Here is a 17,126-nt window from a genome sequence, read left to right as displayed (position 1 = left end):
AAAGCATTTTAAAGAACGGTTGTCGTCGAGCTACCACACAGTAACTGTCCTAGTCATGCTAGTGGATAGCGAGATGAGCTATATCATGTATATGGGTACACAAAGATCCCTGGTTCGAATCCACGTCGTCGCTGCTCATTTTCATCAGCTATTTTTCTTCTCCAAATTTATCACTGAGATAATTTTAAATTAAGGGGAAAATAGAACGAGAACCTAAGTCTTGCAATGATTCAAAGGAAAAACTGAATTATTCATGACATTGCCCCTATTAAACCATGCTAACCCTCCTAGGAAAAAAAATTACGCCCCCGGCCCAACTACTTGGTAGTCCGAGTAACTTGGACCCAACTTATCGCCTTTTTTAACATTTAGACATGGTCTGGCGCCAGACCATGTCCAAATGTTAAAAAAGGCGATAAGTTGGGTCCAAGTTACTCGGACTAACTACTTGGCTAGTCTGAGTAAATAGCGCCGCAAGCGGCGCTATAGATAGGATCTTTGCTACGGATCGCTTTTTTAACATTTGGACATGGTCGGGCGACTATCGCCCGACCATGTCCAAATGTTAAAAAAGCGACTATCGCCCGACCATGTCCAAATGTTAAAAAAGCGATCCGTAGAGTCCTAGTTACTCGGACTACGACTTGGCTAGACCCGTGAACGTGGCTTGTAAACAACGCCACGTTCACGGGTCTACGACTTGGCATGCTTGGAACGGTTGGGGAACTATGGCCCATATGGGGCTGTAGCTCACATGTACATGATAATGCATTTAACGTTTGTCGTTAGTTCTAGGGACATGATGTAATTGACTAATTAAGTAATTCAGTGGGAGTAACTATAGAATGCAGGGGTTAGGGTTTTTTATGTATCGTTGGTCCACCTAAAACGATGAGGATCTATTTTGACGCACTCTCATTCAATTTGCGTTGGACAACGCGCGTGCGTTGCAAGCGTTACCTGCGCCGATTATGGTGACTCAAGGATACTTGGAGCCCCGAGGCCAGCGATGTGAGGATAGGAGTATTACAGTATCGATATACTAAATCATAAATGCAGATGCGCAAAAAGTGCTCAGTACAGCAAATGCACTTGTCTTCTCAAGGAACGGAGGGCGCGCTTGTAAATGTGTCGGGGTACTCCTAGAACTATGAGGCTCCACGTAGTGAGCCTCATAGTTCTAGGAGTAGTGTCGGGGCACTGGAGCTTTGGAGTCACAGAGCCGTGGAGCCATAGAGCCATGGAGCCTTGGAGTCGTGGAGTCGCGCGCCGGAAGAGGGCACAATTCTCGGCGGTAGGATATCCATATGAATGATCCTACTTCCTAGGACTATGATTTTTTTTGAGAACGAGGCATCCATATCCATTTTAATTTCCTCGCAAAGGAAGGGAGGGCACGCTTGTGACGGGGCACTGGAGCCGTGGAGGCGCGGAGTCGCGCACCGGTAGAGGGTGCAATTCTCGGAGGTAGGTCCACAGACATTTAAGCGCATAGACCGCCAGGTCCCATTCGAAACTACACGCACATTCCGTGATTTCGCAGCGCCGACTAAAATCCAAACAATGGGCAAATCACCTCTCGGTATAGGGATTTTACACACACCCAAACTATTCCATTAAAAAAATTCTATCAAGTATCAAGTTATTTTTCTATTTTTAAAGAAATCCCGTGTGTAAATGTACATGTACTTAAAATGATTTAGGTAGATTAAAAACCAATAAGGCGCACAACTTTTTTACAATCGGATTGTGAGTAAAACAGCCTTTTTTAGTTTTGTATGTAAATGTATGTAGTGTCCGGTCCTAAGCACGTATCTGCATTGAACGCGCATCGAGCGGATACGCGCTATGTCAACAAGTGTTTGCCAATGAATACTTTTTCGAATCACGGTTTATATGTCTGTGGGTAGGTTGTCCTCGCAAAGGAAGGGAGGGCGCGCTTGTGACGGGGCACTGGAGCCGTGGAGACACGGAGCCTTGGAGCCTTGGAGTCGCGCGCCGGTAGAGGGCGCATTTCTCGGAGGTACACATGTAGGTCGACTACGGCTCCACACAGCCGTACGGAGGCGCGGATATAGATTGGAGTGGCCCTGTATTCTATAGTTGGAGTGGCCCTGTATTCTATACTTGGGTCCAAGTTACTCGGACTACAAAGTACTGGAAAACACCACAAAACACACTCGATCAACAGCGGCGCATTTTATGGGGGGGCGTCACTTTTTTTTTGGCAACGCATGTTTTTTTTGGGGGGGGGGGGGAGGCGGTGCATTTGCTTTTTGGGCGGTGCATTTTTTTTTGGCGTCGCATATTTCTTTTGGCGGCGCTTGTTTTTCCCCCTATTGTCATGGTTGTGGGACATCACACATCGAGATTTCTGCGATGTCGCACATTTTAGTCCGTGGACAAGAGGCCGAAAATGCTTTAGTCTTTGATATAGGCGATGGACAAGGGGCCGAAAATGCTTTAGTCTTTGATACAGGCGATCTGGTCCGCCGAATTGTATAAAACTTTCCAGACATTAGATTATGAATATGATGTACCATATCAAATAAACCTTGTTCCCCGATCCATAGTTTGTTTGGGAAAGAGAAAATCTGGGATACAAATGCCGAAAATTCTGCACGTGAAAAAACATAACAAAACAGCGCCCTCTATTGACACAGTCGGAAACCTTGTTCACACGCAATGAGTGCTTGCCAGATAATACTTCTTTTGAGTTTCACATTACATGCATATTCTAGATTTTTGATATTGTTTCTCATCAGGATGCTAAACCCTTTTCATGACAGTTCGTCCAGCTTGACATGATCAGGTTTTAAGATTGAATGTTATGTATTAGCTACATAAAGATTGATTGATACAGTTAAACCGTATGAGAATCTCGGGATAAAATCTTTCAGCTCCCACATTTTTTTTTTTGGGGGGGGGGGGAGGGAGAGATGTGTCGAAAAGAAAAAAAATGCGCTGCCCCCCCCAAAAAAGCGCGACACCCAAAATAAATAATGCGACGCCCAACAAAAGTACGACGCCAAAAAAATAAAAATGCGCCCCCCCCCCCCCCGAAAATGCGATGCCGTTGCCACATAATGGAACACCATACTTATCCCCATAGACTATAATGCACGGGCGAGGACAATTTTGAACAGCCAATGAACGGTTGAGGTCAAGCCAGAATATGTTGTTCTCCCTCAGTTGTGCCTGTCCTCAGGGTTGCTCTATGGTTAATACTGGTACAGTTCACACCTGAAAACAGGAAAAACACACGACGGGAAAAGCCCCACACAGTACAACCCCAACCCCCCCCCCCAAAAAAAATTTACACCGAAAATAACAGAACAAGATATTCCTCCATGAACACTATCCAGCATGCCCGAAATACACACTTCACTGAAAAACAACAGAAACGCACTTACATATAGCACCGTAACCCCCCCTCCCCAACACAAACTGTTTACACCAATGAACAACCAATAACATGCACCCGTAGGCCTACCCCCAAATGCCCAAACAACACAAAAGTATGAGCACCTGAAAATGCCTATAACCACCCCCACCCCCACCCTACCCCCCCAAAAATAAAAAGTAAATAAAGAAATAGTGGATGAGAATAATAGTTTTGTCTTGGATGAAGAAATGACACTTATTCTTTGAATATTGATTTTGACGAGGTAATTTTATTCGCTGTTAAATAAAGAAAAATCACAGAGTAATCTCAATTAGATGGATGCATCTGAATGACTGAATTGTATCAGCTTTTTTGTCCTTATTCACAAATAATTTCCTAATTCGCCCGACCTTTGAAAACAAGGGGGCGGAGGGGAGACGCATCATTTTGCTCAGTGTAGTTTATTCAATTCGTTTGAAAAGTATGCCATGTACTCAAAAAAGAATCTTGCCCTTTTTTAAATCATAGGGATCAATTCTGTGGTATATATCGGAAAGAAATGTACAAAATCTCAGATGCTTATTCGAGATGCAATTAAATGCAACTAGTGCCTCTCTCATTATATAGACCAAGAGAAGGTGTTCCATGGAATAGAATCTTGATACATGTTCAGTGTCTTGCACCACACGGCATTCATTTGACAGTAGCCCTTCCAGTTCAGTAATTGTTCAAGTAAGTTAATTTTTTTCACAAAACCTTTTTAAGTGTCAATGTGTATTCGGCTGTTCTACAGCATTTTAGCATGTTTCTAGTACACGGCTACATAATTCAGAGGCATCATCGGAATGATACTTGAAAAGTTGTCAACATGCTGATAACCCTACCATTTTGTTTCAGAGATTCAGGTTCTAAAATCATTTTTAAAAGATCTAACAGTGTCTAGATACAAGTGTAAAATCGTCAGGATATTTTTTTTTCCAAGTTGGTTTTAATGATCACTTAACATTTTTGGGCATATATATTTTAGTAATGACAACACTGAAACTAATTGGGGTAATCGTGTCTTTAAAGTGACTGCTATTAACTTAACATCTATAGGTAAACCAACTTACAATGTAGGTCAACCGTTTTTTATTCTGATTCACCGCCTGAAGCAGATGGAAAGAATCAAATAGGACCTTTTTGTTTGCTCCAGGCTCGTATTTATTTTTTGTTTGAAAATGGCGGTGCACGTTACTAAAAATATCCAAATATTGTCATGCTATCTGATAAATTGTATATAAAAACATAGTTTTAAGCAATAAAAAAAGAAAATGTAGAAGGTTAAAACTGCTTATTATTACCGTTGAATTATTTAATATTAACATTGTGAAATGTTTCAATGGAGGATTTAAGAGATTTGTGTTACAATATCCTGTTTGGATGAAATCAATGTGCATGGATTACATTGCATGACTTTTGATGACAATAATATTGCGTTTTGAGAATGAAATTAAATTGCACTCCCATAATGTTCCTTCTGCATTATATTGGTGGATTCAAACTTTTTGTGAGGATATTTCATAACCAGGTTGGGAGGGGGGCATTAATTGCAAAATCATTGAGGTATTAAAAGCGAAATCAGGAAAGCTGATATAGAAGTGAAATCGGGACATTGAAAATTCTTTTACAATGCGGACAAACAAAACCACGGCTACTCATAGGAAAACGAGATGGGAAAACCATAGACATTAAAAAAAAAATCTAACTGCTCAAGTTTATTGAAACATATGCTCTACCCAATTTATGTTGCTCAATATTGTGAGATTCTTGCGCCTTCTTGCAGATTTTGAGATGATTTAATACAAATGTATTTGTTCTATCTGATAACGGCGTATGTCATGTCTTTGGCCTTAGGAGGGACAGTGGAGAAAAAAAATGTTCCAGGGGTTGCCGTTAAAAACTGCCGTGAATTTAAATCTAAGGACATTAAAACAGGGGAATATGTACTCTGTTTTATTCTGAAGCAAATAGCACTTAAACAACTGGATGCAAGGTGTTTTTTTTTAGCAACGCTCACCAGCATTTTAAAACGGAAAGTAAATGCGAAGAATAAAATGGACCAAACTTCGAAATGAATATGCAGCTTAATAACCCATTTGGAATTTTGTTGGGAAAATAACTACTACAGGTCAAAAATATTACTTTTACATACTTACAAATATACCTTTCCATACAAACCTGCGGAAATAAAGGTACGTGCGTAAAGCATTTTTGCCCCATGCGCTGAAAATAAAAATGGCGCCGCCTATGGCAGAACGTGCGTATGTACATGTACGCACTGCCGATCTCGTCTTTTTTATTCTTTATCTATGATCTAGTCTTTTTCATTGCGCCATACGCGCAACTTATCGAATATCTGCCCGTTGGACGAGCGTATATGATATGCGAGCACATTCGGTTATTAAATTGGCATTAACAAGCTAATTAAGAATTGATAAAGAAATTTAAAATAAATGTAGAGGGAATTGAAACAAATGAAAGGGGCATGTTCGGGTTTTTCGTGCATGTAATTGTCATGAATACCTGAACAAGTCAGTTTTCTAGCATCTGCTTGGACAGTTGGAAGGTAAACCAGAAATTCAGAATGAAGTCATTGATGGATGGAACGGTTACACTGGCGCAAAAATAATTGACGACGTCAACATTTGCCAACTACCCAAACAACTTCAAAAATTAAGTGTTTTCCTATTGTTCAGCACTGGACGCAAGTGTCCTGCGTCTATTTTGCATGCTCACAGCAGACACTATTTGTCACCGGACATTTTTGGCATGACACCGGCTAAATTTAAGTAAACGCTATTTTGCTGGGTAGGTTGTACAAGGCTTTCTACATGGTAAACGCTTTTTACCACCATCAGATGTGCAAGACCTGTGGCCTACATGTCATGCATGTAGTGGATGGGTGGGGAACAAGGTTCAACATGTTTGATTCCCAGCCATAGTGACATTTTCAATTCTTTTTTTTTTCATCCCCAAAAATAAAGAATATTCTTCTTTTATTATTTAAAATTGACTCCAACATTTAATTTCAGAGTGTTTTCTTTTTGTGATTCATGGCTCTGGAGGATTTTTTTAAAGGGAATAGAATGTACATATGTAGGCCTATAGTCCGAAATTGTAAAATGGTTTGATTCTCATCTCCTGAATACGAAGTCACAACGACAATGTTAGTGCGGAACCAGACATAAAGCAACATCCATAAAGTTATCTAATTAGCCCACTAGTGTGGAACTGCCCACATACATTGAATTTTTTTTTTAAGCTTTAGAATAAAACATTCAGTTGAAGATTTAAAACAATCAAATTTGATGAAGAGCAGCCTTTAACATTCAGTGGTGACTGAAATTCTTTCTGTACAGTAAAATCAATCATTTCGTTTTTAAGATAGAAGAGTGAATTGGTCTACAGTGCTTGAACTTGAAAATTTACATGTAAATTTGAGTGATCCGTATAGTACCTTTACATGCAAAATGTGCAGTGTGCTAATCATACGTCTTTTCACGTATGTTTTTACATACATTTTACTAGTATGTAATCTGTACAGTATATACATATGTATGTACAATATACGTGTTCTTCACGTGTGCAAGTTTCATGTTTTTTACAATGTACTGGTACAAGTACTCTTAAAACCCTCCCTCTCTGTATGGCTGGCAATTTCCACAAGGCCAACCCAGCAGTCAAAATCAATCAAGTGACTGTTTTAAACAGTTGAGTGCTCCCTGCCTACATAAAGCAGGATTGACTGGTTGTGATTGTTAAGAAACTTGATACAACTACTGTACATTGTATGCGGGGCCAATTTAGAAATTGGCGCGCTGGGCCAATTTAGAACTTAGAAGACATGATGAAAATGCGGTAGCGATTGCTAGCGCTATTCATTAGCCACGTGCACTGACAGTGTCAACTGGTGGGATTCGACGTCGTAAAAATGCCAAGAAAACACCGATGGAGAAAGAACATTTTTGCAAGTTAATTAAAAATTCACAGAATTGATCTATCTTGTCTGTGTATGTATTTTCCGTGTTCAAGAGTTCATTTTGAGATCGCACTACTCGTATTTGGAGTGATACATGCAGCGTGTATCCCAAAATTTTTGACCGTAAAACGAACGAATGTTGTGCATATGATGCGAACCGCCTGATTTTTCTATTATTTTTTAAAGAATTATCGAACGTAAATATATTGACAATAATCAAGGTAGGTTTTATTCACTTTTCGTGGCCATTTTGTGTATAGCTTTCTTAGTGCAATGGAAATAGTTCAGACCAAAACTTCGCATATACCCCATTCAATCTGCATCAAAAAAATTGGCCAAAAAAAAAATTCTGACCGACCGATCCTATTTTTGAAAGGCATGTAATCGGAAGCAGAACTATTTTTTTTGGCCTAATTGTCTAAATTTCTCGCATTTTCATGCTGCATTGTTTGAGAGACTGTTTTCTTCCTACCCAGAGATTCCACTTGATGCCTTGATTAAACTTGACATTTCTATATGGGTAATATCTTCCATTCAAGTTAGTACTGGTGCAATCTTTGTACCACCAGGCACCGTGAAAGAAATTTGCACAGTTCCCACCTTGCCATATGTCATTTTCATTGTCTTTCGTTGTAAATGGCATCCCGTTTTGTCTTCCAAGAGCATTGCCAGCTGTGCTGTTGACATCATATGTGCTGAACGACAGAGTGTACTTAGTCCCAGAGATTGTGAAATCTTGGTACTTGGCCCATGCAGTGTTGTTTCCCCAGTCCATCAAATCGACACGAAGTTCCCACTTTACTTGAAGATTGTCCGACATGAGTTTTGCCAAGTTGTCATTGCCCAACCAGAACTCACCGGACAGATTGCCAAAGCCAGACTGGTACTCAGCCCAGGTACGGTAGAAGTCCACACTGCCATCTTGCCGCCTCTGGAACATGATCCATCCCCCGTCGTCAGTCGCCATGTCGCAGTCGACACGTAGCCCGCCTTTGTCAAAGCCGTGTGGGTGAATGGTATAGACGCCACTGGAGCAAAAGCCTGCGTCGAAGAGCTGCTCGCAACTTAGGTAACGGGTGGAGTGGTTGCGAGCCAATGAAAAGAGCGGCGTCTTCTCATCTGCATCAAAATACACGCTGCCTTGGCCTTCCACGAAAGCTTCAGGAAACTCTCTGCGGGTAGCGGTGCTGAGTTCGCACAGCTTCCTGCATTTGTGGTAGTTGACAGACCTGCACTCGGGATCCATGCTGCATTCTCGACCGCAGATGACTTGAGAAGCTGCAGTTTTCTTCTTGTACACAGAATTCACGAGGGCCCTGTGGTCAGCGCTGAACAGTTTGTGTTCCAGTCGCAGTCCACCACAGGAAGTTTCACAGCACGACACTTGAGATGCACACAGCATCATCAGCAGTGTAAAAATGAAAGCCATTTTGGGCAAATTGTACAACAAAATGTACTGGTACATGAACTTATTAAGTTTTGAGCTTGTCTTCCCAACAGACAACTAATATTTAAAAAATTGTGTACTTTTTTTACTTTGGTCAATGTCGACACATGTACGTGTATAAACTGTAAACAGTTGTTCCATCTGGTGCACAAGACGGAGGAAAAATTAATTGCCTCTGGGAAGAGTACATGTATCTATGAGCTAGATTGAGAATTACCCGACTGAACAGTTCAGCCTGGTCTCCACTGCCACCCCAGTCACTAGAAGCTTGGAAGTCACTGATTGGTCAATGGATTGCATTGTATTGACACAGACTGTGCTAATTTATGCATAATGGAGCTTTGCTGCTTTGTGATTGGCCAGTTCCTGTGGCAGTGTTTACATGTAGTCACTGTTCTCCATCGCGTGGGACAAATGCTGATACCTTTTCTTTCATATTGTATGGAACCTGGAGATACATGTATGTTGTAAAGTGTCCTTGAGGCTCGAAAATGCTTTTGCCATGAAATAATAATGTTTGGAAATATCGGTAGAAAGTAGAATAAGAACAAGTGAAAGGTTTGCGGAAACACCATATGGGAATAATTTCTCAAAACTAAGAGAATGGTTCTAAAAAGAACCAGAGGTGTAAACGCAATGCTCCGGTCAGTATGCTCCGACTGTCTCCTGCTCCAGACCTTGGCTCAAATGCGCTTATGTATAGTACAGTAGCACCTTCAATGACGCCCCAATAATTCTGACACAAAAACGATCTATTTTGTGAAAACGTTTTTTAATATTTCATTTTTATTGCCTAAAAAGATCATCAAAGGTCTCATCTTTACTCTGTCATGTCTGTAGTCGTTTAACCTTAAAGGTAGAGTCCATCATTTGCAGCCATCCGAAAAGTAACTGGCGTAATTATTGTTGAAAAACTAACTTGGTTGAAAGATAGTAAGGAGACTAAACTCCCTGTGAAATTATTCTTTCTGGGAAGCTGTCATTTTGAAGTAATCAACGAAAGAAGGCAGTTCCAACGGTGATTCTTAAGAATCACCGTAGGAAAATTTAAATTAGTAGTTCGTTTTGTTATTCAGCGCAGCGCGCACAAGTATTCGAACGACGCACACGTGCGCGCGGTTGTTATAATTCGTCGGATCAGTGCGCGACGTCGCGTATAGTTGCAATTCAAAACAATTCAAAACATGATTCAGCAACTTTTGATTTGAAATTGAGATCTTAGAATGCTGTTTTTCTCGGAATGTACAGCTGAAGCTTAGCTGAAACTTCATCAGGTTAGTTGCTCAGTATCCTTCATTAGATTTTGAACTCTTTTGTTGCTTCAAACGAACAAAATGCACAAATTACAAATGATGGACTACACCTTTAATGCTGAATGACAGTAAAACTGAGTTTATGATTATTGGGACCCCCAAACAGTTGTCTAAAGTTAACCTTGATTCCATTCATGTTGGTGATTGTATGGTTACACCTGCACCCATTACTCGTAACTTAGGCTCATGGTTTGATGTACATATGTCAATGAACACTCACGTTCAAAAGGTTTGTGGAAGTGCATTTTATTATTTACATAACATCAGACGTATACGAAAATACCTGTCCACTAAGTGTACTGAAACCTTGATTCACGCTTCCATTTCCAGTCGTTTAGATTACTGTAACAGCCTTTTATATGGCTTACCTGACTGTCAGATAAATCATCTTCAACGAGTACAGAATGCCTGCGCTCGACTTGTTTTTAAGTCTGATAAGTATTGTCATGTTTCTCCATTAACGGTTGATCTTCATTGGCTTCCAGAGAGGTTTAGGATTAATTTTAAAATTCTGTTGTTGACTTATAAATGTTTTTATGGTTTAGCTCCAGTTTACCTTAGCCAACTTATCATTAAGAATCCCTCATCCCGTTACAATCTTCGTAGTTCTCACGATGACACTCTCCTGGGCTACCCTTTTCGCCGTACCAAAGTTACCCTTGGGGATCGTGCTTTTGTTAATGCTGCCCCTACACTCTGGAATGCCCACCCGATTCACATAAGGAGAGCTAACAGTGTTGATAACTTCAAGTCTCTGTTAAAAACTCATCTTTTTAAGTTGGCCTTTTACTGATTTTATTGTTACTTCTTTGTATTTTGACATGTGAAATGGTTGGTCGTTCTAAGCTCCTTGCGAGTATTTTTTTGCTGTTACTCTTTATTTTTAATGTGTGTATTTTCTAGCGCGTCATGGTACATTTTTAGAGTGTATTTTCTTGTATTTTAATCAATATTTTACTGTACAGCGCATTTGAACAAAATTATATTGGAATTTGCGCTTTATAAATGAATAAATTATTATTATTATTAAAGCCTTGGATTTAAAAGCAGTTTCTTGGGAGATGCCGCGTTGTTCGGTTATATAGGTTTTCCTGGTCAATTTCAGCATACAGTCGATTCATGCGCATTATGCTGCCTTATATTGAAAGTCGTCAACGGAGCTAGATGTTCGCTTTCATTGGTGGGCGTTCTTTTGACAACTAAGTTAATCAAATTGAAATCCGGGTAGCTGATTCCATTCAATTTGCCAGGCTATGGGCTGATCAGGCAGTTCATTCCGCTGATTGGCAATTTCAGATATATGCATTCAAATTGCTTCCTTTGGCACGTGCTAAGGCAGTCAGTTGCCGTGTCACGCGTAGCCGCTCTATTTTCTCGTCCACACAACTAACAGCACGACCGATCACAACCGATCCACACAAACAAAGCTGTTTTAGGTAGTTAAAGCCCTATTACATACATCTATCAAGGTCTTTTTTTTTCTCCAAAAAAAAAAAGGATTTTGATACATTTTGACGTTTTTTTTTCACGGACAAATTGACTAAAAAATTACGTGATGAAATTCCGTTTTTTCGACAACGACGAAAGTCTCCCAAATGTTGAGGTAATCAAATTAAAGATTGAACCTTCATCTACAAAAAAATCTCGTGAACGTGCTGTCGTTAATATTTTAAGAATTCGATGTACACCTATAGGCCTAATGTTTCCTCAACCTCCATTTTTCACAACGCGAAAATATCGTCACCATTGAAAAAGCAAAGAGCAAGGAACCCAGACACGGACGGGTGTGACCCCAAACGCCCACTAATTGGTCGAGCTTGAGATGGCCTGCTTAAAGGTAGAGTCCATCATTTGCAGCCATCCGAAAAGTAACTGGCGTAAAAAATTGTTGAAAAACTAACTTGGTTGAAAGATAGTAAGGAGACTAAACTCCCTGTGAAATTATTCTTTCTGGGAAGCTGTCATTTTGAAGTAATCAACGAAAGAAGGCATTTCCAACGGTGATTCTTAAGAAGCACCGTAGGAAAATTTAAATTAGTAGTTCGTTTTGTTATTCAGCGCAGCGCGCACAAGTATTCGAACGACGCACACGCGCGCGCGGTTGTTATAATTCGTCGGATCAGTGCGCGACGTTGCGTATAGTTGCAATTCAAAACAATTCAAAACATGATTCAGCAACTTTTGATTTGAAATTGAGATCTTAGAATGCTGTTTTTCTCGGAATGTACAGCTGAAGCTTAGCTGAAACTTCATCAGGTTAGTTGCTCAGTATCCTTCATTAGATTTTGAACTCTATTGTTGCTTCAAACGAACAAAATGCACAAATTACAAATGATGGACTCTACCTTTAACTCCCTAGCGTCTTTAACTACATGTAGGAACTGGACCAAGTCCATCAAACTCCAATACAAAACTGTACATGACATAATGGAATCCACCACTGATGCACTAGTTGACATCCTTGGACTTGCTACACATGGCTTTTATCACAATAGCAGTACAGGAAGCTAGGCAAAATCAACTGGATACCCCTAGCACTGCTTCAGGCATGTCAGGCCATTAGGCCCAAGTCCATCATACATGTACTCCATCAATATTTAGTCACACCAGGCCTTCTGGACTAAGTCCCCCCAAATCCACCCAAATGGGGATAGATTTTGATGGAGTTGCGGGGCTGGTAAGGATTAAAGGAAATCCCTCAGTTGTGACTGTTTTTTTTTTTGGGGGGGGGGGGCTGAATTTATGAACATATGACGTAAGTGAATTTTACAGTATTTTTTGTGTGTGTATGATCATATGGAGGCGTCTGCGTGTAGTCAAAGGTAAAAGGTAGAAATCGATGGTTTTGGGTGTTTTTTTCCTCATTTTTCCAATAAAAAAATTAGGGTAGGGGCTCTCGGAATAGGGTAGGTAGGGAAACCGGAAGCAGAACTATTTTTTTTTGTGGCCTTAGGCATGTTAGGGAGGATCTCCTTTCTGTTGAATAGGCTTGCACTTGACCTTCCTGATGGAAGTAAATACCAGTACATCTCATCTTATGAAAAGCAAGATTGGCCATAATTAAAACAACTTCAAGTTTTCAAGCCCTTTAATGCAATGTCCCACTTTGGACCCGTAATTTATAGAATAACCCATACATGTACATCATGTACATGTATGTTCTATGCAGATGTTCTTGAGCTGCCTTCACTGTACAGACCATACCACTCATTTGCTCATAAATGTAGCCTATAGTGCTTGGCCTTAATAAAGCAAGTCACTTCATTGTCAGTGTTAGACAGGAAATGGACTGGTAAGTAATTGCACGCACACATACCCTCATTTTATGTTGCTAAGCAACAGTTGGCATCTGGGAATTGATTTTAATTGAGAAATGAATTGCCTGTAACAGGGGGCATTGTAGTTCATTTGTTGGTGGTTGATTGAATGCAGTTTGAGATGGCTAGATGAATTATTTTGTGTATTCCCTAAAATGGACCGTGGGTTGTTGCACAAGGGGGATGCAATTATCGCATGTGACTTGTTAGGCAAATTGTAGGGCTGTGCATCGGGAACGGGTACCCGAGTGTCGGGAACCGGTTCCAAATTAGGGAAACGAGTTCCCGTTACCATCTTTAGAAATCATTCAGTAACTTCTCAGAGAATGAAAAAAGAACAGCATTGAATGTCATTGACAGAGAAATTTCAAAATGAAAAACAGACTACGTGTACTTGGAAAACAAAAGCAATATTCCACGTTTACGATGCTTGTGATAGTTGCAGTTTTTAAAGCTAAAGAGCTCACTGTATACATTTGTAACTTAGGTATGGGTGCACCAATATGGGTAGTATTAACATGCAGACCTTTATGAACAATCTGGACAGCAACTTCCGAGATTGACACTTTTGGGGTCGGGTTAATTCTTTAATGGGTACCCAGGTACCCATATTTTTTGTTCAATAGGGTACCCAGATCCTGTACTACCCATAAATGCACACCCAGTTGCCCTTCAATGAGTTCCAGTGAATTTTCAAAGCACCTTGTACTCTTGCATACATGTACATGTACGTACATGTACAAATGTACATGTTTTTAAGTACTTTCTCACAACTTTGGCAAGCTCCATTGAGCGGTACAAGATGTCTGCAATATTAAAAGTACCGGTATATTGTATGCACAACATTTCAAAACATAAAAAGAAAACTAACAAATCATAAAAGGACAAGTAGCTTGCTTGACTGCAAGTGAATAATTGTCTCAAGCATCCCGTGAAATCATGGCACCTGGTGTGCCCTCATTTTCAAGAAAAGTGGAATTTTTGTTTCAATTTCCTACGATGGTCGCATGTACTGCCCCCAATTGACTAAATAGGTAGCCCACCCCACATTTTGTTTGCAATCAGTTTGGTGCAGGCAAGCTAGTCTGGTTCCCAGACCCGACAGTTCCCTTGCATCTATAAACTGCTGCATTTTGTCTGAAGTAGGGTCACACAAGCTCACAAGAACAGTGCTCATTTGTTCTTGGTGTTTTCCATCATTTTTTTTCCAACGATGGTTTGGCCAAACCATTGTTGGAAAATGTACAAAAGTCCACTTTTCTAAAAAAGACACCGTACCAGGCGCAATGATTTCACAGGATGCTTGAGGAATTCTACAATACTGTTTGTTGCACTTCGTCAGTCAGGCATTCCGTTGACAAGTTCACATTTAGCATGTTTAGGCTTGGGCGAATCCAGCATTTGTGGAATCAATTCTGGTTCACATTAACCTTAAAAGGGCCGGGGGGGGGGGGGGGGGAATCTGCCCGGCCTCCCCCCGGCCTCCCCCTTGACTTTTTCCGCGATAGCCTTCAAAAAAAAAAATTCCGTGACCCGAGCTGTTATGACTTTTTAGCCTCGAGCCTTGCGCATCTTTTGATACCAAAAATATAAAAATCAGACGATGGGTTGCCGCGCAGCGAAAAATTTTCCGGTGCTATGCGCCGTGAAAATTGAATTTTCCCATATACGTTGTGTACACAGAGCAAAATTACCATTCGTAAACATATGACTAATTAATTGGCCATAATTCCAAAACCGTTTGACCTATATAGTCATGTGCCAGTGAGAAAGTGAGATAGAATTTTGGACCAATTACATTTAAAAAAAATTTTGCTTTAGAATAAAACATTCAGTTGAAGATTTAAAACAATCAAATTTGATGAAGAGCAGCCTTTAACATTCAGTGGTGACTGAAATTCTTTCTGTACAGTAAAATCAATCATTTCGTTTTTAAGATAGAAGAGTGAATCGATCTACAGTGCTTGAACTTGAAACTTTAAATTTGAGTGATCTGTATAGTACCTTTACATGCAAAATGTGCAGTGTGCTTCATACAGCTTTTCATGTACATGTGTTTTCACATACATTTTACTTGTAGGTAATCTATACAGTATTTATGTACAAAAGTGCGCCGGTTAAAATTTGCATGCAGTGATCGATATTATGGGCTGCAGTAGTGTTTTGCAGTAGTTTTAAAGGGAAGATACAACATTTGCAAACATCAAAAAACGAAATGATCAAATAATCACGAAATACCTTACGGAATTGTTAGGGATTGACAGTCTAAAGCATCCTGTAAAATTGTGGCTCCTGGTGTGCTGACATTTTCAAGAAAAACTGTATTTTTCCAACGCTGGTGTTTCTTTCCAAAACTGCTCCTAACTTTTCACTTTGTTATTCCGCACTTTCTTTGCAATTGATTACACACCTGTGAAGGGGGTACAAGCCTGCTAGAGTGATTCTTTGACCTTACAATTCCCCAAAGTCTTTACATTTCTCCGTTTAATCTTAAAAGTGGGGTCAGGGAACCAGACTACAAGAACATGATTGGTTTATTGGTTTTTCCAGCATATACAAGCCCAAAACGTGAAACAAGTCAGTTTAACAATATTTGCTATAACATACTAATCCTCCAAATCCATTTATTTCTGAAAATTGCAGCAATAGCAAATGTTGTACATTCCCTTTAACCTGCTAAAAGAATGGGAACTGAACCGACGTCTACCAAAAAGTTACAATTTTGTGCACATACCAAAAAAACATGGATAACTCTCCCTGCAAGAGCTGAATTATTGTCTGGCAGGCAATAATTCAAATTTTGTGAAGAAATAATTCCATAACTACAATGTATATATAGGCCTATTTGGCCTACGTCGGTGGATTTTTTTTCGTTTGATGTCTCATTCAAAAATGAATAACTTTAAAGGGGCAAGGAAAATAGCAATTTAGAAAATTTGCAGCCATCCGAAAAAGTAACTGGCGTATTATTGTTGAAAAACATACTGGTTGAAGTAAGTGGACTAAACTCCCTGTGAAATTATTCTTTCTGGCAAGCTGTCATTTTGAAGAAATCAACGGTGCATCTTAAGACGCACCGTAGGAAAATTTAAATTAGTAGTTCGTTTTGTCATTCGGCGCAGTGCGCGCAAGCATTGGCACAATGTGCAGGCGTGCGCGGTTGCTATAATTCATCGGATCAGTGCACGACATCGCGTATAGCTGCAATTCAGAACAATTCAAAACATGATTCAGCAACTTTTGATTTGAAATTGAGATCCTAGAATGCTGTTTTTCTCGGATTATCCAGCTGAAGCTGAGCTGAAACTTCATCAGGTTAGTTGTTCAATTTACTCCTCATTCCCCCATGCAGATACTATGAGGCCATCCAGGGCGCAGGCATTTTGACATTTTGCATGTTTGTGGAACATAATGAAATTAGATGAATTTCAAATAATGTACTCTAAATGCAACACGCAACATAGGCAAACAACATTATCGGCTTTGATAACTCACCAGTAGTGCCTATAGAATACAAAAAAATTTCGAGGTTTCCATAGGTTTGTGCATAAACATGGATGCGTCCAGCAGGCTTCACTTTGTACCTGAGTTTCATGTACATGTATACATGCCTGGTAGCCATCCTTAGCTTAACCATGTACTT

The 17,126-nt window shown here is 40.0% G+C and overlaps 2 protein-coding genes across 2 annotated transcripts in view; one reads left to right on the top strand and one right to left on the bottom strand.

The window, feature by feature from the left end:
- Positions 1–17,126, top strand: part of LOC119730827 (tyrosine--tRNA ligase, cytoplasmic-like) — a 34,992-nt gene that overhangs the window by 422 nt on the left and 17,444 nt on the right. The gene's annotated exons all lie outside the window — the stretch shown is intronic.
- LOC119730828 (ficolin-2-like) lies at positions 7,768–9,030 on the bottom strand. Its single transcript, XM_038203880.1, has one exon. The coding sequence runs from the start codon at positions 8,869–8,871 to the stop codon at positions 7,825–7,827; it is 1,047 nt and encodes a 348-aa protein (XP_038059808.1). The 5' UTR covers positions 8,872–9,030; the 3' UTR covers positions 7,768–7,824.

The sequence above is a fragment of the Patiria miniata genome, unplaced genomic scaffold (assembly GCF_015706575.1).
Source record: "Patiria miniata isolate m_02_andy unplaced genomic scaffold, ASM1570657v1 HiC_scaffold_22, whole genome shotgun sequence".
In the NCBI taxonomy this organism is placed as follows: Eukaryota; Metazoa; Echinodermata; class Asteroidea; order Valvatida; family Asterinidae; genus Patiria; species Patiria miniata.
Note: the sequence above shows the minus strand (reverse complement) of the source record. Positions and strands in the feature narration are given on the sequence as shown.